We start from the raw sequence: 21,929 nt of genomic DNA, 5'->3' as shown, positions 1-21,929 counted from the left end.
GGTGGTATATGGAGCTATGATGTGCCCTTTCTCTTTTGATACCTCATCTCAATTATTAAAAAATATTTATTTTTATTGATTTACTTGGCTGCATCAGGCCTTCGATGTGGCATGTGGGATCTAAGTCCCTGATCAGAGATAGAACCTGGACCCCCTGCACTGGGAGCAGTGTCTTAGCCACTGGGCCACCAGGGAAACCCCCTTCATCTCAGTTTTTGAAAATTAGTATCTATGGAGGCTAGGAGGTTGTCACATGACACAAGTCTACTGTACATTATTTTCACAGTCCTCTTGGAAATAACTGGGGTTTTGAATTAAACACTAGATGGTTAGGAAAGGTTTCAAGGAAGAATAGAAAGCAAAAGGAAAGACAGTTCTCTGTCAGGAGGAAAGGAAGCCATGTGACAGACCCTCGGAAAAGTGGATACCGCCTTGGGATGTTAGAGAAGAGCTGTGCAGCTGGATTTATGATCTAAACAGAGGTTCAGTGGGAAGCCTAGAAGCACAGATGCACTCCCATTTAGACAGGATAGCCCACTGCTGTTTTGTTAATTAGAATCCTCCTGGGATTTGTAAGTGATCTTTTAGGAAGGTCAGAGCTGCAAGAGAGCATGTGTGCCTTTAAAGAAAATGTATCATCTATTGTAAATATGAATCTACATTGAGTAAAGCACAGGAACATTTGGGAATGCAGTGATAAGGTTGCTTGTGTACCCTTCAGAGGTCCCTTTTATGTTTGATGGCGAAGCAGGTGACATGGGGGAGGGAGTCACAGACCTTCATTGTTAAGAAGGCTCCTCTTGGCTGCAGAGGCAGTAAGAAGCGGCACCCCTTACATAAACTGTTTATCCCTTTAACCATGATGTCTGGAAGTTTTTTGCTGAAGAATTTTAACACAGCTACATGCCAGATTTGGTGATACGTTCTATGAGTCAGGTTTCAAGGAGTTAGAAGCTGCAACAAAATTAACCACAAGCTTCTGAAGAACTTTCCATGAAACACATTTTCAAGGAAAAACTGCTGCCTTTGGATTTCCCCACCTTAAAAGGTAGAGCGTAAACACACACTGACCAGAGAGTACCACATTCTGGAGCCTCCCAGAAATTGTGAAATAATACAAGAATGCCTTCCCTCCACCCTTCGTTTCTGCCTCACAGAGTTCATCATGCGTGGCAATTTTATGGTGGTGTGACAGTTCTGTAGAAATGAGATAAAGGGAAAATTTATTTAAGATTCATTTAAATAGTATAAAGTAATTCATGGGGTGCCCCATCCCTCAACCAAAACATCTTGATTCATTTTTTTAAAAATGAAAAAAGGAATTTTGTAGCAGACATGTTTTGAGTGCACTGGGTATGTGTCTTATTTTTTGATTACAATGGATTGTCATTTATTATTTTGTAGGGTTAGAAGTTATAACCTTTTTTTCATGTAGACAATTAAAATTGTTATGTATGTTGGAATAGAATCAGAATAACTTGAGGTGGAGAAAGCATTAATGGGTATGTGGTCTGTTTGCCAAGCTGAGAAAAGCAGGTGTGTTAAATACTCTGTGAATATAAACAAGACTGTGTGTAAATGGATTTCTCTTACCTTATGAAATGAAGTGCTAAAAGTTGTATCACTTATTGGCTATATTGTTGTTCAATCACTAAGTCATGTGGGAACTGCAGCATGACGAGCTTCCCTGTCCTTCACTATCTCCCTCAGTTCCCTCAAACTCATGTCTATTGAGTCAGTGATGTAATCAAACCATCTCATCCCCTGTCACCTTTTTCTCTTCCTTCTCTCAATCTTTCTGAGCATGAGGGTCTTTTCCAATGAGGCAGTTCTTTGCATCAGGTGGCCAAAGTATTGGAGCTTCAGCTTCATCATCAGCCCTACCCTAGATAAATGATGGAATCCTCCTAAACCTTAGTATCCTCATCTGCAAAATGGGAACAAAAACAGTGTCTACCTTGTCGAGTTTTTGTGAAGTTTGAAGGAGAGAATGCAGGTAGGAATCTGATCCGCTGCTTTTATTATTGGCAACTTACATATTAAAAGCAGACTTTGAGGCAGCGTACCTACTGTGCATGTGCTCCACCTCATTCATCCTTAAGCTCAGGGGCTGTGACAGTCCTTCACATCCCTCAGGTCTGGCCAAAAAGGGACAGAAGGCAAAACTCAAATCTGTTGGTTAAAAGGCAACTTGGGGGATGACCTGAGGGGCTTCAGGGAAGCCAGGGAGACAGATGAGGGTTGGCTACAGGTGCTTTGGGGCCGCGGGCAGGTATCATTCTTAGGACTGATGATGCTGTGGTCTCACAGACCCCTGAGAGGGCTTGGGTTTTGTGCATTGTAACCTGCAGGATCCTTCTCTGCGGTGAGGTGGGAGTCAGGATTTGGGTTTGATAATCCACTTACCAGTGCTTTCTGGTTCCAGCTCTGAGCCTCGGTTTCCTTATCTGAAGAGTGGGATAGGTACCTCAAAAGTTGTTTCTGGGGGGACAGATCAGCTTGTGTAAGCAATTGCTTGTTATCTCTGAGTGACTCTGAGGAGGTGTGGCGGGTACATTCTTCTTCAGTGAGAGTGTCAGAAAGGCTGTCACCAAACAAAGAACAAATAATGAGTGTTGGGGAGGATGTGGAGGAAAGGGAACTCTTGTGCGTTGAGGGAATGTGGTACAGCTCCTGCAGAAAACAGTATGGAGGCTCCTACAAAATTTCAAAATAGATCCAGCAATTTCACTTCTGGGTGCTCATCTAAAGAAAACAAAAATACTCATTTGAAAAGATACATGTACACTGCATGTTCTTAGCAACATTATTTACAATAGCTAAGACAAGGAAGCTACCTAAGTGTCCATGGAGAGATGAATAAAGATGTATATACATATATATATACACACATGCAATGGAATATTACTCAGCCATAAAAAAGAATAAAATCTTGCCATTTATGACAACATGAATGGACCTAGAGGGTATTATGCTAAGTGAAATAAGTCAGACAGAGAAAGACAAATACCATATGGTTTCACTTATACATGATATCTAAAGCACAAAACAAGTGAACAAACAAAGCAGAAACTGACTCATAGATTCAGAGAACAGACAGGTGGTTGCCAGAGGAGAGGGAGTGGAAAGATAAGTAAAATAGGTGAGGGAGACCAAGAGGTACAGACTACCAGTTATTATTAAATAAATAAATCTTGGGATATAATTCACAGCATTGGGAAGAGTCAATTATACTATAATAATGTTGTGTGGTGACAGGTGGTAGTGAGACTTATCATGGTGATCATTTTTCAGTGTTTAAAAATACTGAATCACCATTGTACACCTGAAACTAATATTGTAAGTCAATTATACTTCAATGTAAAAAATATATTAACAAAGAATAAGCATAAATACAGTCATGCCACCTTGCACTTATGGATTACTTTGCATTTAACAAAACCCTTTCACATACATCACCATATTTGAGCCTGACCAGAGCCCTGTAAAGTGGTCACAAGCTCTAAAGGCACAGAGAGATCTAAAACAACACAGTTTCAGAGGCAAATGGGAATTCTTACTAAGAAGTTGTAGTCCTGTGTATGGACTTTCCGACGGCTCAGATGATAAAGAATCCACCTGCCAATGCAGGAGACCTGGTTTCAATCCCTGGGTTGGAAAGATCCCCTGGAGGAGGGAATGACAACCCACTCCAGTATGCTTCCCTGGAGAATGGACAGAGAAGCCAGGCAGGCTACAGTCCATGGGGTCACAAAGAATCACACACAATTGAGCGACTCACACTTTCACGTTCACATAAACCCTTCCTCCCTTTAACCAGGTCTGAGAGTTTTGTACTGAAGGTTTTTAACACAACCACAAGGCGAGATGAAGACCAGTCTCCTCACTCAGTGGCAGCAACTTAGTTGCAACAGACAGCACTGAATCAGGAGCTAGAAACTCACACACACACATCATGTGCTTGGCTGGTAAGGAGCCATGGTGAAGGAGCAATAACACAGACGTATCACGCCTTCAAAACCTAAAGGAGGCTTTTCAGAAGCTCAGCCTCTGAACCCTCAGTGTTGTCTGTCTCCTTCCCCATATTTGCTCTTTGAGGAAAACAGAAGATTCAAGAGGCTGAAAACCAGACTTGTCTAATGAGCTTGAGCACAGTGTCACAAGTTGTCAGGATGGTCACATTTCAAAGGACATCAGGTTCTGTCATCTCTCCTTGTCCTGAGACTCTGGCTGTTCCCAGTCAGAGGTTTCGGACTCCTTCTGTGGATGGTTCTGACACTTAGAGGTGGCTCATCATTTACTGAGCTTTGGCTGTTCTTCTGGAACTTTCCACCTTGAAGAACTTCAGCATGAGCCCTTATTGGGAAGAAAGGACCATGGAGCAGTAGAAAGAGTGTGGAGTTGGGGCTAGATAGACTTGGTTTGCGATTTTCAGCCACTGCTCTAACTGCATGCATGAGCGACTTGCCTGCTCTAAACCTATCTCTTCATTTGTACAACAAGAGGCGGGTGCTGGCTCATAGCAGGCACTGTTCTTGTATGAGAGCATCTAAATGAGATGTCACTGAAGTAAAAAATGAGATCATTTCCAAGAAAGCATGTTGTAAACTGCACGTTAGTGACTTTTAATAGTAAAATCACCAGAAATCTCCTTTTACACCCGGTTTTATGTGAGTTATCCAACAGGTCAGGAAATCTAATAAGTCCATTGGGTTGGGCTCATTGGGTCCTGATACTAACAGTTATCCCCTGAGTAGGAGAGATGGGGCCAAGGACTGTGCTGGTTTGTTTGACTCCAAAGGCAAGAGAAACTACCTCCCATCTACAGTGTTTCAGAGTCTCCTGTACTTTTGACCTATGTGACTTCTTCTTTAGGAGAGTCTTCCTGGCATCAGACTCTGAGACTGGATGCTGCCTTTCCCCCTCTGCTCCCAGTGGTCTGTTGATAATATAAACTTACATTTCTTGAGCACTGGCTGTGTTCATAGTCATTACCTTAGTTAACCCTTAGAGCGATTCTTACAAGCAAGAGTGAGTATTATTACCCAGAAATGAATCTGAGTCCTCGCGCTCATCTAGCAGGTAAAATCTAAAGAGAGAACCGTCATACACAAGAGTGTTGTGGCGCCCAAAGAAGGGAGAGATGGCTTCTGCTCCGGAAGAGCTGGAAATTCTTCTGAAAAGAGAACAAACCGGGCCGGACCTTCAAGAATGAGTAGAATTTGCCAAATGTAAAGGGTTTCTAGGTGAAGGATTCATGTGGCATGGGCGTGGCGGTGTGTCAGCATTTGGCATGTTTGGAGATCAGAAATCAGATGGTGCATTTAGCGCTTGGGGCCGAGTCAACTGTGCTGAGGGAGGGTGGGCAGGGGACGGGGTTGTGCCCACAAACCTAGGAACGCAGGTTGGGGTCCCAGGGGACAAAGCAAGGCGTGCCCTGGAGTTGTCTCTTCATTTGAAAATTGTCAGGACTTTTCACTGGGTAGGGGTTAAGAGAGAGAAAAGGATGGCTGCGAAGAAAAGTGGGTTTTCCTTGTACCACGGTATCTTGACAAGCTAGAAAAGGCCACTGTGACCTTACGGGTAGGGAGTGAGTGCCCCAGCCTTGGAGTCTAGTCCCAGCCCAGGGCACTGAGCCCGGGAGAGGTTTTTGATGCCCCATAGAGATCTTCCTAGAGGTCACACCGCCGCGTCCTCATCTGGCTGACGTCTGCAGAGCCCCGCCCACACTGCGTGTAAATCCCTCCACGGGCCGAATAGCCACTGTCCCAGACCTGCGCCGCTTGCGCATTGCACTTCTCTTTTCTCACGCTTGACTTGGGAGGAAAGCTGGTCCGATGGAAGTGTGGGCAAATAGGACTGAGTCCATGCTGACTGCCTCTCCATATGTCAGACTCATTAAGGTGCTTTGGGGATTCTAGGATTTCTTCTCAGGGATAGTTTACGTTGCTAAACATGCCTTGAAGTTCATGTGTCTGTGCACCCCTTGTGCATACCCCAACATTCCTCCCTTCAGCGTTATCCTTTACGGAAACCAACGCAGCCCAAAAGGTCCACCAAGAGCAAGATGTGTCTGTCCTATGTGAGATTAGAAGCTCTGGTTAGACTCATGAGCCTGGGCTTATTAGACGCATGTGCAATTATAGTAGAGCTATATAGAAGGAAATGGCACCCCACTCCAGTACTCTTGCCTGGAAAATCCCATGGATGGAGGAGCCTGGTAGGCTATAGTCCATGGGGTCACAAAGAGTCGGACACGACTGAGCGACTTCACTTTTCACTTTGTGCTCCAGTCACTCAGTCGTGTTGCCATTACATGGACTATAGCCCGCCAGGCTCATTCATCCATGGGATTCTCTAGGCAAGAATACTGGAGTGGGTTGCCATGCCCGCCTCCAGGGCATCTTCCCAACTCAGGGATCGAACCTGTGCCTCTTGCATCTCCTGCATTGGCAGACGGGTTCTTTACCACTAGTGCCACCTGGTAAACCCCTAGTAGAGCTCTAGAGAAGGCATATTTGCCTCTGAGAGCTCCCTAGCTTCCTTCTTACAGTGAACAAGGAATAATTAATATATGATAAATTGATTTCAAAAAAGCAACTGGCTGGGCTTTGTAAAAGTCTGTCTGAGTTTGGGCTGCCCTGATTGCCTGTTCAAGGCAGAATGACTTCTGTGAGGCCATCCTGAGGGAAGAGAGGTCACAGCTGATCCCCTACATTCAGAGAAAAAATTTTACAAATGCAGTAAATGTCCGAGTAGTTGTGGAATTACTTTATACACCAAAAAGTGATTTTGTCATAGTGGCTGATAGTCAAAAAGCATCACTGAGTCTTTCATTCATTTTATGATATTGCTTTTTTAATTTTTATTTTTTATTTTTTTGCTCCACCATATGGCTTATGGGACCTTAGTTCCCTGGCTAGGGATCAAAACCATGCCCCCTCCTGCAGTGGAAACACAGAATCCCAATCACTGGACCTACGGGAAGTCCCTCTGAACCTTATGCCCACTGCCTCAGGTGGCGCTAGTGGTAAAGAACCCAGCTGCCCATGCAAGAGACAGAGAAAATGCAAGTTTGATCCCTGGGTCAGGAAGATCCCCTGGAGGAGGAAATGGCAATCCACTCCAGTATTCTTGCCTTGAGAATCCCATGGACAGAGGAGTCTGGCGGGCTGCAGTCCATGGGGTTGCACAGAGTCCGACAGGACTGAAGCGACTCAGCACACATGCACACATGCAGTTGCCTGTGGCCCAGTCTCTCCCTCATGCACTGTGGAAGATAGAGATGTCCTAAAGACATCTTAATCCCCCCACTGAAACATGGGGGCAACTGCTCCCTTCTTCCCTCTGGAATTTCTTTGTCATTCCCAAAGTACTAGTTCCAGGGAAGGTCACTCATTGTATGTCATGATCCCCAAGGTAGCTGCCTGAGCATAAGTCACGTTCTCCATCTTGGTCCCTTCTAAGCACTGTCCCTCTCAGATGCTCCCAGAGGCTGCTGGACATGTAGTGCCCTTGGCACTAGAATAGCCCTTCACAATAACAATGAACTGTTTTCACCAGAGAGCATCAGCACTGGTGGAACAGATGGTGTGTTTATTTTAATGTTTCCATATCTCTTCAAGTTGGAATACCATGAAGGCCTCAGAACTGGTCTCCCCAGTCTTCACTCAAGAATGCATTGTCTAAGAGGTTGTACGGCTCCATCAATGGATTTATATCTTACAGGAGGGGGCGGGTTCTGAGCCTGGTGTCAGAGGTTAACACCAAGGGTCCCCAGACTCATTTAAATAAAACTGGCCTCTGAACTATGGTTTCCTCAACAGTAGGATGAAGATAACACTACCTAGTTTATGGAGTTATCAGGCTCACAATGTATGTGAAAGTACATTGTAGGGCATAAAATCCTGGGAAAATGTTAGAGCTTGTGATTTACGCTGGTCGTCATCATTGAGAAAAGGATTTATCTCCATGGTGATATTTACTGGGCACTGATTATGTACCGGGAGGCATTGGGGATGGAGAAGTTTCAGTCTCTGTACTCATGAGACTTACAAAGGCTTGTCCCTCCAACACAGAGGCAACGTTCCAAGGGCCCGACTTCCCAGTGTCAGTCCCAGGGGCAGCTCGTCACAAAGGTCTAAAAAGGAGCTCTCCTATAGGTGAAATAGATGTGTGCAGACCACTTCCTGACCCTCGGGGGTCTCCAGTCGAGTGCTATAGCCAAGCAGCAGCATGACTTGCTTTCCTTGAGGAGAATTCTTGGGGTGTCTAAGAGTCCTTGAAAGGAATTGAGAAGTGTTATCAGATTTCCACTGTCAAACCTCCTCTGGCAGCAGCTGCCCTCAGGACAGTGTCACATGCTCTGTCATGCATTGTGTACTTTCTTTATTAGTGATCTTCCTGTCCGTGTACACACAAAAGCTCAATTAATGTATCCCAGTGATATTATGAAACTGGGTGTTTTCTCAGTTTTCTGACATGCATAAATCTTTCTGACATGTTGTCTATGCTTTAAGAATAGTCGAATGAAACCAGTGTAATATGACAAGAAATGGAATTTGGTCAGGGACGTAATAGACACACCCGAACCTGGTAAAACTTATTCCCTTGATTTTAGGGCATCCTTGAGTACATGCAGGTAAACCCCATGCTGGTGTTGTAGAAAGGTTCTGTCTCTCTCCCTGCGTTTGCTGCTTATTTTATTCTGGTTATGCATGTGTGTATACATCACTATGGTGCCCTGGGAGTTCTATTTGCTTCCACTCTAACACATTTAAGAAAGTGAAGTCACTCAGTCGTGTCTGACTCTTTGCGACCCCATAAACACCAGGCTTCTCCGTCCATGGGATTTTCTAGGCAAGAGTGCTAGAGTGGGTTGCCATTTCCTTCTCTAGGGAATCTTCCTGACCCAGGGATCAAACCCAGGTCTCCCACATTGTAGACAGACACTTTACCGTCTGAGCCACTAGGGAAGTCCAACACATTTAAGAAGTACTGGCTTATTCAAAGGGGCTTCCCTGGTGACTCAGGTGGTAAAGAGTCTGCCTGCAATGCCAGAGACCCAGGTTCAATCCCTGGGTCAGGAAAATCCCCTGGGGAAGGGAATGGCAACCCACTCCAGTATTCTTGCCTGGAGAATTCCATGGAGCCTGGCGGGCCGCTGTCCATGGAGTCACAAATAGTTGGACACAACTGAGTGACTTTCAAAAAGCTTTTGAAGCTTTTTCAACAAGCTCTTCTTTAGAAGATATTTAGTAAATGCTTTTTTAAGAAGTGTAGGCCAGCCCTTGGCTTAGAACTAAATAAAGGTGTTGGTCTGTGCCATCTACACATCCACCTCTGAGAAAAGAGAGTGGGGAAAGCTTCAGAAAGTGCCTGAGTTTTGACCCCTACCACCAAGACTTTGTCTTTCCTTTTTATAATTTGTTTTTAATATTATTTATTTGTTTCTGGCTGCACTGGGTCTTTGTTGCTATGTGTGGACTTTCTCTAGGTGCAGAGAGCAGGGGCTACTCTCTAGTTGTGTGCAAGAGCTTCTTGTTGTGGAGCATGGGCTCTAGGGTTAACCAGCTTCAGTAGTTGTGATACTCCGGCTTAATTGCCCTGTGGCATGTGGAATCTTCCTGGATCAGGGGTCAAACCCGAGTGCCTGCATTGGCAGGTAGATTCTTAGCCACTGGACCATCAAGAAGTCCACCACTAAGGCTTCCGAAGGCTTAGAAAGATAATAGAGCTGTAAGACAGAGCCAAAGCTTCCCCAAAGAGAAGAAACGTTTTTTCTTTTTTTCCTCAAGAATTCTCCTTCCATTCTCAAAATGACAGTGCCCTTTTCCTCTGCTGGGGTGTAAAGTAACTTGGGACCGATTGGATTCACTCTGTGGAGGTCCTGCCTTCTACTATTTAATCAGTTTTCTTTCCCAGTGTCCCTATGAGCAGATGAAAATGTGTACATGTTATACCTCTATACACCAACGTCATGAGATTGAAGCTAGATGGTAGGGCTTGCTGTCAGATAATTAAATAAAAATAAAACACTCAAACATTTCAAGGTACTTATCTGTGGCCTAGCTCTGCCTTGGAGATTCTCACTTTAAAAGCTGTGCTTTCTCCTTTTGCAAATGGTGGCTCGAACTTGAACAGAAAGCTGCTTAGCGCCCAAATGCATAAGAATTCTTAAAACAAGCATAACACCTGCGGCTCCATTCCAGAACTCGGTCATGCCACAGTTCATCTGGATTCCTATAATTCCTGTATGTTCCCATATCTTAATTGCCCATAGCTGTGTTGCCAGTACAAACAGGATGGGGGAAGAGTCCCCGCCCTTAGTGAATACATCTACCAACCCTAAGAAAGCTCCATCTTTTGAAACTCTGGTATTCTTTGTAAGGTACTGAATGACCATCTACTGAAATGCTAATAAAGATATCTGATAACTAAAAATTCCTTTCAAGCAATTCTTACTCCCTACCATCCTTCTAGTCAAGACTCAAGACTGGCATTTAGCAGAATAGTTCTGATTTTGACTCTGACCTCTGCAAAATGAATACACAGGTTCACCAAATCAGATTTCACATCCATCTGAGCATATTTGAAATGAGTAGTCAAATCAAATAAATGCATATTGAATAGGGGCACACTGTAAAGTTTGCACACAAAAAGGCCTCAGGGTATGAAACATAAGATAATGACATCTGTAAAATATAGGTTGTGTGGAAAAGACCGAAAACTTCTAATTTATTATGCACCCAAAACACATAGAAAAAATTATGAGTAGAAAGGTTAAAAGAGAGAGAGAATGAGAGTAATTCACTGTTGGGATGCATTCATAAAAGTATAAGTTCTACCATAAGGAAGGTGATCATTCTACTCTATTCTGACTTGAGAATTATGTTCAAATTTAAGGGTCCAGTTTTAAAACTGGAGCAGAGAGGAGACCATCCGTGGAGGTAAAAGGCTGTCATAATAAAAAGAAATAGGAATGTTTGCTTAGAAAAGAATGGGGGCAAGGAGACATGAAATCTGGCCTCACAATTTCTGAGTAGGGTCATGTGGAAAAGGGCGTGAATCATCTTGTGTGGCAGCCCCAGCCCCAGTAGACGGACCTTGGAGGTGAGCAGATCTCCGTCCAACATGGGGAAGAACTCTGTACAGCTGGAGCCATCAGAGACTGCAGCAGGTCATCTGCCTGAGTTTTGAGGTCTCTGTCCCTGAAGGAGTTCTAGAAGATACTCTTGTCTTGAGACAAGAGAACACTGCAGCAAGAGGGAATCAGATCCCAGGAACATGGAGAGAGCACATAATAGGTGCCAGGCAAGCCCTGTATGTGTTCTCATTTCTAAGTGCAATGAAGTTTCAGGGAGAATCAACGTTAGCTGTATTTACTTTCCTTTTCAAACGAGATAATCCAGACCATCTCTTCCTCTTCACATGTCCTCACTCCCCAGTCATGAATTTAATACATCAGCAATAATAGCCTGTCCCACTTGGTGAAGTTGGTAAATAGCTTGCAATCCTAGCAGGGTGTGCCCGTTGCTTATTAGCTTAGCTCCAGGGCAGAGCAGCAAACCAGCACAGTGACTCCAAGTAATTAGGTGATTGCCTGACAGAGAAGTCAGGCCACAAGCAAGAGGCTTACAGACAGCACAGAGACACGAGCTCCCAGTACAAGACACGCAATGGCCATTATATGCATCACCGCTATAATTTTAGGAAGATTAGAGAAAGATTTGCAAGCTAATTAGAGCCACTACACCCATTAAGCATGTCAAACAGTTCACACCAATCATCACAGAGCTCCAGGGAAAGTGCAGAGTTTCTGGAAAGGGGAATGTCTGTTTGTTCTGGGTTAGGAAAGCTCTCTACAGGGATGAGCCAGAATGTCCAACAGGGTACATTTTCATCTTTATTTTGCCAATGCTTTGTGTAATTCTGGCAAAAGATTTTACTCGTTTCTCAATCTGCAGAAGAAGATTAAAAATAAAAGGTGCCTCTCATCCATGAAGAGATTAAGGGTGAGATCCTACATTTCCAAGTTTACTTTGTTAGTGGAATCAATGCTTATTTTTTTTACAAAATTTTAAAAAATATTTGTTTCTTTGGCTGTGCCAGGCCTTAGTTGTGGCACGTGTGACCTTTGATTTTCTTTGAGGCATGCAGGATCTTTAGTTGCAGCACGTGGGATCTAGTTCCCTGACCAGGGATTGGACCTGGGTCCCCTACATTTGGGAGTGCAGAGGGTCCTAGCCACTGGCTGCCATTTGCCTTCTTTTTGTTGACTGTGTTGTGGCCATTGCTGAGATCTAGAATGGCTGTGTGGTTAACTATGTCTTGAGGTCACTGGCCATTCAGTTCAGTTCAGTTGCTCAGTCACGTCCGACTCTTTGCGACCCCATGGACTGCAGCATGCCAGGCTTCCCTGTCCATCACCAACTCCCAAACCTTGCTGCTGGAACTCATGTCCATTGAGTCATGACTGCTTTGCCCCCATTTTTTACAAGAAAAAAAAAAGCATAGATTGAAGAGAAATAAGATAAGAGAGAGAAAGTGGAGCAATGGAAGGAGAGAAGACAAGGAGGGAGAAAGAAAAAAAAAGTTTTATGTATTAAAAAATGAGACAATGGCAGAGAAGAGTGACTTTGATCACTTGGTCCAGCCAGGAGGAGAGCCTCCCACCGTGACATCATTCCTAAGGCGTGTGTCCCATGTGTGGCCCACCTGCCTGTACAAGTGGATCCAGGCGCCCCCTCCATACACAATTCTGAGCATGATGAGAAAAGTAGAGAAATCAAAATGGAATAGGTGTCTCCACGTAAGTGGAGTTTTATGACGGTGATGGAAACTTTGGAGTTGAAGCTAGGAACCCTGTGTCTGTCATAGTTCAATAAAACCAACCACCCTGGGCTGGCATCACTGTGATTTTTACTTTCTTTCTTTTTTTGGCCCCGTGTAAGAAGGGGCCCAAACAGTTCTGCTGACAGCATGCACAGTCTCAACTAGTAGCTAGATGAGGGCCAAGTCACATACACTGATGCTGACACAATTAGACTCCGGACTGCCAGCAGCATGACAGGTCTGACACCATCTGCCTCTCCGAGACACCCAGTTTCCATCAAAAGTGCTCCAGGGCTGGGTTACACTTAATAGGAGGGATGGCCGGGGAGAAAATCAGCAACCGCTAGTGATGCGCTGTTTATTCCTCAGTCATTTTGTATTAAGTTGCTGTGACTTGAGTGTCAGCAGTGCTTGGGCTGTGGGAGTGAAATCAAATCTATCCCTGTGTGCCAAGACAAATTGAAGAAAACCCCCGAACACAATCGTCTTGGTTTCTTGCTGGCCGTGTCTGTGTGCACAACAAACAGCAGCTCATTCTTGCGGCGGGTTGCTTGTCTTGCTGCACCCCAGAGGATGTCTAATGAACCCCAAACTACTTCCCTCAAAGCTGGGGACATCAGGAGTGAGGAGTCCTCATTAAGCGCTGTTGAAAGTCCACGTGGATCATTGCAGAGCTTCAGGGAACATATAGTCATTTCTGGAAAGAGGGATGAGAAGTTTGTTCTGTTTATTTGAGGAGCCTGGGGATAAGAACCAGTGGATGCTTCCCAGGCTCGAGGCATCATGCATATCTTTGTGGGGGTTCAAGAGATCGTGAGCCATCCTGACCTTAGCACTGTGTCTCTTATCGGGGAGCTTTTGCACTGAGCAACCACAGATCACCGTATCAGAGCCATTCTTTTCAGGACCATCAGTGAAAATACTAGGCTTTGCATTCAAGTTTCTGGAGCTTTTAATAGGCTAAACAGTTGTACAGGAGTTGCTTCCTTGTGCCCGTTTTTGAACAAGTGTTGAAAACACTTGTGTTGGTATTTCTGCCTGGGGTTGGATTCATGTCTTTGACTCATGGGACTCCTTTGTGCAGAAGGCAGGATATTGTGAAAAGCCAGAGCTTTTGATTGACAGGCCAGTCTTACCTTGACCTTAGCCAGAAGTTATTTCACTCTCCTTGCTCTTGATTTCTTTATCTGTGAAATGGGGATAGAAAGACCTCCTTAGCAGAAATGAAACTTGTAAAGGAGGTGTTTCCTTAGCATTCCTTAGCAGAAATGAAACAAATTCTCCAATTTATCTTAGAAAATGGGAGCGGATTGTGAAATAAAATTCTGAGGCTGAGTTGAGACTGTTCTTTTCAGGGTGGAGATGGGGGAATGGATGTATTTTATTCATCCCTAACTAGTTCATGAGATTGAAAGGAGGAGAAGCCTAGACAAGTTCATTATAGTCTATAGTGAACTTATAAACTGTAGTCTAGGGCGTTCATGCATCTGTGCTCAGTCACTAAACTGTGTCTGACTCTTTACAACCCACAGACTGTAGCCTGCCGGGCTCCTCTGGCCATGGAATTTCCCAGGCAAGAATACAAGAGCGGGTTGTCATTTCCACATCCAGGGGATCTTCCTGACCCAGGGATCAAACCTGAGTCTCTTATACCATCTTCTGCATTGGCAGAATAGTTCTTTACCATTAGCACCAACTGGGAAGCCCATGGTTTCTTTCAGTGGTCCTCAAACTTTAGGGTACATAAGAATTGCACAGGAGTTTGTTAAAATGCAGAGCATTGAGCATTACCCCATGCCCACTCATGAGAAACCTGCTATAGAATAGGATCTATACATCCACACTAAACAACAGGGCCCTGGGATGCTCTGTAAGCCTCTTACACCTTCTTCCCTACAGAGGAATCTAGCTTGTATTTAAAATTCAGTAATATACACACTTGATACCATATATTAAATAGATAACTAATAGGAACCTACTGTATTGCACAGGAAACTCTACTTAAATGATCTGGGGTGACTGAAAAGGGAAGGAAATCCAAAAAAGAGGAGATGCATGTATGTGTACACCTGGTTCACTTGGCGGTACAGCAGAAGCTAACACCGTGTTGTAAAGCAATTATATTCCAATAAAGATTAATAAGACATAAAACGAAATTCAGGCAACTAGTGAGTGCTTCAGGGAGTAAGACAAACAGAAGCTCTGGGCCTCTGACAATCCTTCATCCCCATGCTGTTGTTCAGCTGCTAAATCGTATCTGTTTGACTCTTTGTGACCCCATGGATCGCAGCATGCCAGGCTCCTCTGTCCTCCATTGTCTCTTGGAGTTTGCTCAAATTCATGTCCACGGAGCCAGTGATGCCATCCAACTGTCTCATCCTGCTGCCTCTTCTCCTTTTGCCTTCAGTCTTTCCTAGCATCAGGGTCTTTCCCAGTGAGTTGGCTCTTCTCGTCAGGTGGCCAAATTATTGGAGCTTCAGCTTCAGTATCAGCCCTTCCAGTGAATTTTCAGGGTTGATTTCCTTTACCTGGGGTAGAGTCCCCAGTCTAAGCCTTTTCTAACACCATAGTTTGAAAGCATCAATTCTTTGGCTTTCAGCCTTCTTTATGGTCCAGCTCTCACATCCATACATGACTACTAAAAAACCATAGCTTTGACTATAGGGACTTTTGTCAGTAAACTGATGTCTCTGTTTTTTAATATGCTGTCTAGGTTTGTCACAACTTTTCTTCCAAAGAGCAAGTGTCTTTTAATTTCATGGGCAGCACTAGTGGTAAAGAACCTGCCTGCCAATGCAGGAGACATAAAAGACGTGAGTTTGATCCCTGTGTCAGGAAGATCCCCTGGAGAAGGAAATGGCAATTCACTCCAGTATTCTTGCCTGGAAAATCCCATGGACAGAAGAGCCTGGCAGGCTATACAGTCCATGGGGTCATAAAGAGTCAGACATGACTGAAGCGACTGAGTATGATGCATATCTTTTACCTTTCACTTTGAACCACTGCCCTCTGACTTATCCTAGAAATTCCCCAAGGACATTGGGACCAGTGCTGGTTTCCCTTGGGAGTTCTGTGAGTGCCAGCTTCAAGAAAGCAGTTGTTAGAAATTAAGGTCTCTTTCTTCTTCTTGGCCTCTGCTAATCTGCTTGCTTTGTGAAGTAGCACTGGCCTCTCCAGTTAGCAGCCAACTGGTACCTTTTAGCACAGTGGTTCTTAAACTTTGATGGTGCGTCAGGCTTCCTTGGATAATTTGCACTTATCCCAGGTTCCCAGGTGAGGCAGATGCTGTGGTCTAAGCTTTACTAAATGCAACAAATACTCAGGGATACTTGACCCACAATTCCAATGTCTGTCACACACTTTTTTTTTTATGGTGTAAGCAGCCCAATAGAGAATAGACAACAGATAGAGATGATTGAAGCATTGCCCCCCTAAAGGCTGGACTCTGGATGTCCTTGGGTATTTCTTTCAGGCTCCAAATCTCCTCTTTTAGCCAGAGCTCCTCACATATTGGTGACGTTGTAAGACCTTTCTTCGGTTTGTGTTTTTCACTAACTTCTTTGTTAAACAGTTCTAATCCAAGCATTGTCATGGGAAGTGGAGTTGTTTGATGCAGAGGGTGTTTGGTGGGAGGATAGAATTCTCTTGTCATCCTTTCTGATGGTCAGAGTTGAGCGCAACAGGTAAATATTAAAGTCTGGTGGTGGGGAGTCTGTGAGTACAGTGGTAACTGTCCTTCCTCTCTGCAGCGGGCAGGAATCGAACACCCAGAGTCCTTGATAAACTGCCCCAGGACACTTTTCTCCTTCTCCTCTAATTCAGTTAGGTGGTGTGAGGGTTTTCTCTCTCTGTGGGACATTCAAGGAAGGCCCAAGGATCACTTAACCCCTTTGTTGCAGGATGGAAAAGGGGATAGGAAGGAACCTTTTTTGAGAGGAAATTTGTTCTAGACTCAGTTCTCAACTGTTCCATCTGCTCATTTGTGTGATCCTGACAACCTGAGTCAATACGTATGAAGTAGGGGATTATTTACCTTGTTATATAGATGAAGAAACAGGCTCTGAAAAGCTAAATGCTGTCTCTGTTGCCACATAGATAAGACTTTTTTGATTTGGGGTTAAAATTCATGTGGCCTTAAAGGAGCCCCTGCATGCAGATCCTATAATTATATGGGACTGTGGCAAGGCTCGGTCCCTGCTCCCACTGAGTTGTGTCTGATTGTTCTGTTGCATTGCTAGCCTTGGGTGAAACAGCTGCCTCTGTGCCCTCTCTGAGATGCTTCGGGTATGGGTGCCTGGCACCAGCTTTCTGGGGGGGCAGGGGGCCCAGCACCAACTCTGGGGAGGCCAGGAGTATGGAAGGGTGGCAGAGCACATGAGTGAGGCTCCATGCCCCGACTCCATCCCCGTTGTCCCAGTAGATGTCACATTTGAAGCCTAAATTCAAAGGTGAAATGATCAAGGGGTTGAAGATGGCAACCACAGAATATCAGATTCCAGTGTGAGCCTTTTCTGAGCTTGGGAACTGGTACAACTGCCATGACCACATGCCCATGAAGCCATCTCTGGGCCATGGGGAACCGAAGGACTCTTAAGTGAAGATTGCTGACCACGAGGTGCTAACATGGGGTGGAGACAATTTACAATGAGTCGATAAGTTATTTCGAACAGATGACAAGTCAACCTAGAATGCTTATGAAAGTAGCTTGTGATCAGACGCTGTCACTGGGGCATTCTGTACACCAGTGGTCCCCAACCTTTTTGGCACCAGGGACTGGTTTTGTGGAAGACAATTCTTCCAAGGGCTGGAGAGTGGGGAGGGCAGGGATGGTTTGGAGTTTATTCAAACTCATGACATTTATTGTGTACTTTATTTCTAAGGTACTAGACTTTAGAAATCAGTAGTTAGACTTCCTCCTTTTTTTTCCCCTCTGTCTATTCTCTTATGTGGGATTTAGCAGGGATTTGAGGTGAGGGGAACACTCCTCATTGGGTGACATTCTGGAATCTCCTAGGTGCAAGCGTTTTTGAGACAGGAAAGCATATGGGACAGTGGGAGGTGGGGAGGGGAGGGAGAGGTAGGGTAGGGGAGCAGAACCAGTTTGGTGGTCTGAAATCCGCAGAGCTGGCAGAAGGTGCATCTGATGGAACCAAAAAAAAAAGTGGGTCAGACATTGAAAGGAGAGTGCCAACTAGGATAAATGAGGGCAAGTTGGCAAAGGTCAAACCCGAGTCCTTGAATACCTCACAATGGGGTAGAAGCTGAGTTGAAACATCAGAGGCCTTTAGAGAGAGCTCCCATTCCAAAGGAGGACACGAGTCCTTGCAGAAGGTGGAGAAAAAATCTGCATCCCTCCCAGGCCAGGTGGTTGGATCAAGCCATTAAACACGAGCACGGGAAAGCAGCCTCAGCACCAGGCTGGTATAGAAGGGCCGTGTTCCGCTCTTTGCACCTTGCCTCTGAGAGCTTCTATGAGGTAAGGGCAGGATCATGAGCTGGGTCTGAGCAATTTGCTGTGACTTTTATTTTTTCCTCCAGTGCAGAAGTATTTGGGAAGTTGTTCAAGTACCTTAGCCAGGCTGGGGGCCGGTCACCCATAGCAGAGGACAGCTGGGGACAGCTGGGACTGACCCTTAGAAGTGGTGGTCAGTTCTTGAGTTACCAGTCTTCATCCAGTGAGCTTCTGCTCTTGGGTGGTGGAGCAGGGGTTTGGGAAAGGCGGCTGTGTCCTGCTAGCCTGGTCCCTTCGCGGCGTCATGAGTCCAAAGCCCAGGCCCTGGCGGGGAGGGAAGGGATGTCTAACTGTCATTTCACCTCCTCCGTGAACAGCTTTGACTTATAAAACGAGCACCAGATATGTGGATTTATATTATCAGGCAGTCAAAACAGCCAACACGGATATCATGGCCAGAAGGGAGGAGGGCTGATTGCCAGCTTATAGGGAGCAGAAGAGAACAACGTACTTAACTAGCCAGTGACGCCCGTAAATATTTGCAAACACCCCTTCAAAGCTCGAACGCCTAGGACCGGATCATTGGATGATTTGCTTAGAAGAAGGAGAAACAAAATTGACCTCCTGGTCTGAAGCAGCCATAAAAAGCAAGTGTGTGTACGGGCAGATGACCAGAAAGGGAAAAAAATTGTTCAAAGTTTAATAAACACAAAAGAGAATAAAAATAAATCTCAAGAGCGCTTATTTACAAACTTGATGGAAGGATAAGATTGGGGTGGCCGGGTGTGAACGCTGCATGTCTGTGGAAGTAGTTTAGGCCCCCGGGGTTGGGGGGGTGGTTTCCACTGAAAGGAAAGGGGAAACCGACAAGATTGTTTACTCTTTCTAATGACAGGAAACCCACTGAAGCAGGCTTGCCCTTTCAGGATGCTCTTTCCAAGCATGTTTGAAGCTTCTGCTCTCTAATGGGGAGGCTATGAGAAGATAAATGCAGAAACTAGGCCTGTGGAAGGTTCTGGCCAATCTGGAGAGTGTGTGAAGCCCTCCTCCCAGGCCTCTCTGCCTGGATTCCCAGCCTATTTTCAGCTGAGCTGTCAGGATGGGACCAGCCTGTTCTGGTCCGGTCCCATCCTGGGCTGGTCATGTTCCGGCAGAAAGGTTGATTTCTTCTTTTTTTTTACACAGGTGGTTGGATTTTTAATGGTACTATCTCCCGCATTTTACATTTCAATCTTAAAACAACCAAAAATGTCAGTAGGCATTGCTTTTTTGCCAAAGGCAGATGCTACAGCAATGTAAATCCAAACTATAACAAATTTGGATTTGGGGGCTGTGGCCAAGATCACTGCAGATTCTAGGAAGGATCCCTCACTGGTAACTGAATGACGTTTTGGTTCATCTCAGCATCTCATTCACAAATGATCTTACACGGGGCGTGGACAAGTAATGTTGGTGCAGCTACCTTTTCAAACTGCTGTGCTGGCGGCTCCCATGACCTTTCTGCCTGGGTGAATGTTTGCCCTCCTGAAACTGTCCAGCAAATGTTTCACATTAACGATGCAGTGCGTCAGCCCTGTGTCTGCGCAAGTGGGTTCTTTTCTCTGAAACCTGGATGCTTTAGATTTGCGGAGGTTTGTTTGTTTGATTGTTTCTGAGACTTTGGATCTACAAAGTTTCAGTTCACACAGTCATTTGTGAAGCAGTCATCAAGCAGAGCATGGTTTGAAATGCATCACTTCCCCATGAAATACTTTCTGAGTGTCAGGGGACATGGGGAAAGGATGGGGAAAAGCCTCTGTGAGGGGAAAAAGTGCAGAGCTCTTAAGAGGATGAAATGCTGGTGTGTTCCTAGCATTTGATTTTTCAGTGTAATCATCCCAGAGCAAGGATTTCCCAGGAAATCATGAAAGGTATTTATTTCTATTTTAAGATCAGCGAGATGGTACATTTATTTAATAAGAAGCTAGTCTTGCCAATAACCAGATGCTTAAGTCTTTCAAAACTCCTGTTGATGACCAACTAAGCAAACAGTGGATATTGGGTGAACTTCATATGTGCAGACTCCTGTTCTAGTAGGTGCAGAAAAATATATGGAAAATACTGTCAGTCCTCAGGATTCTTAAAATTTCACTGGGGAAAACAAAATAAGCAAGCATAATAGCAAAATAATAAAAACATTTGTAAGTGGACTGTAGCCCTCCAGACTCCTCTATCCATGGAATTCTTCTCCAGGCAAGAATACTTGAGTGGGTAGCCATTTCCTTCAGGGGATCTTCCCAGTCCAGGGGTTGAACCTGGGTCTCCCCCATTGCAGGCAGATTCTTTACCATCTGAGCCACCAGGGAAGCCCCTCCTTCCACTCCCCCCCCCCCCAAGAAAAGAAAACATTTGTAAGGGGCCATAAAAACTGAGAATGATTATGTTGTAATAATGTGACATAATTTAGGAGGGGGTAGAACATCATCGAACCACCAGAGTTGGTTGATACATTCCAGAATAATGAAAGTAAGTTTGTAGGAGATTTTCAAAGAGTATTGTAGGAATATACCTATTCTACCTATACTATAGAAACATACCTGTAACAGCTAGCCTGCCCAGTGTAGGTACTGAATAAATGGGTGTTGTATAGGAAGTATGGGGATAGAATTCAAACTTGCTTTGGTTTTGTTTTAACCTCAAGTTATATATCCAAAGGCAAAGACAGGTTACCTCAAAATAACAGGTACATTCTAGCAGCCCATGAACTTGAAACTGTCGTGGGCTGTCTGCAAATCTGTGTTTTTCATGGCTCAGAACAGAAGGCCTTGGGGTTGATTCTTTCTCTTCATTCACTGGGATTCCCTCCCACCCATGAACATTTATGCCGAATAAAGAATTTTAAGACTGGACCTGGTATCACCACTATGTGTATTTTCATTCAACTGTCCTCACCCTAGCTTCACTAGAGGGTGTATTTGGTCCTGTGTGTGTCAAAGACCAAATTATAGAAGCCAAAAAAGATGCAGTCCATGAACCTGGAGAGAGTAGAGTGTTTGGGTGCCAAAATTTCAAGGGAAAAAATACATGGGCAAACTGCTTGCCATTAGGAGCTATTTTCTTGGCACATTTGATTAAAGTGTATGCAAGCCTGACAGCTTTCTCCAGGCATCAACTGTCATGAACTTGTTCCAGTTCATAACCATTTAGGATTTTCCACCACTCCGTCAACTTTCAAAGGAGAGGGTTAACTTCATGCCCTCAAATGGAATTGGAAGTGGTTTGTTAATCCCTTTTAATCGGCTACTCCTGTAACCAAATGCACATGTTTATTTTTTTTCCTAGTTCAATTGTTAATGATATTACATTGGCCATTGGAAACGAAATCATTCTATAGATATTTCCCGTATGGTTTCTTAAGGCTGTCTAATGCTGCAGAGTCTTTTGTGAGAGAACAATGGATTTTTATCATTTTCAATGATTGCTCTAACTTTTTACAGATGCCATCCCACCCACTTTCTACAGACCGTACTTTAGAATTGTCCGATTTGACGTCTCTGCGATGGAGAAGAATGCTTCCAATTTGGTGAAGGCCGAGTTTAGAGTCTTTCGTTTACAGAACCCAAAAGCCAGAGTGCCTGAACAACGGATCGAGCTGTATCAGGTA

At 44.6% G+C, this 21,929-nt stretch overlaps 1 protein-coding gene across 2 annotated transcripts in view; it reads left to right on the top strand.

The window, feature by feature from the left end:
• The window catches only part of TGFB2 (transforming growth factor beta 2), a 93,791-nt gene that overhangs the window by 34,619 nt on the left and 37,243 nt on the right, over positions 1-21,929 (top strand). For both annotated transcript variants that reach the window (XM_043485977.1, XM_043485978.1), the window contains one exon: positions 21,763-21,926. In XM_043485977.1, coding sequence (XP_043341912.1) covers positions 21,763-21,926 — 164 coding nt within the window. The remainder of the gene's footprint in view (positions 1-21,762; positions 21,927-21,929) is intronic.

This window comes from Cervus canadensis, chromosome 13 (genome assembly GCF_019320065.1).
Source record: "Cervus canadensis isolate Bull #8, Minnesota chromosome 13, ASM1932006v1, whole genome shotgun sequence".
In the NCBI taxonomy this organism is placed as follows: Eukaryota; Metazoa; Chordata; class Mammalia; order Artiodactyla; family Cervidae; genus Cervus; species Cervus canadensis.
This window is presented reverse-complemented; position numbering and strand designations above follow the sequence as displayed.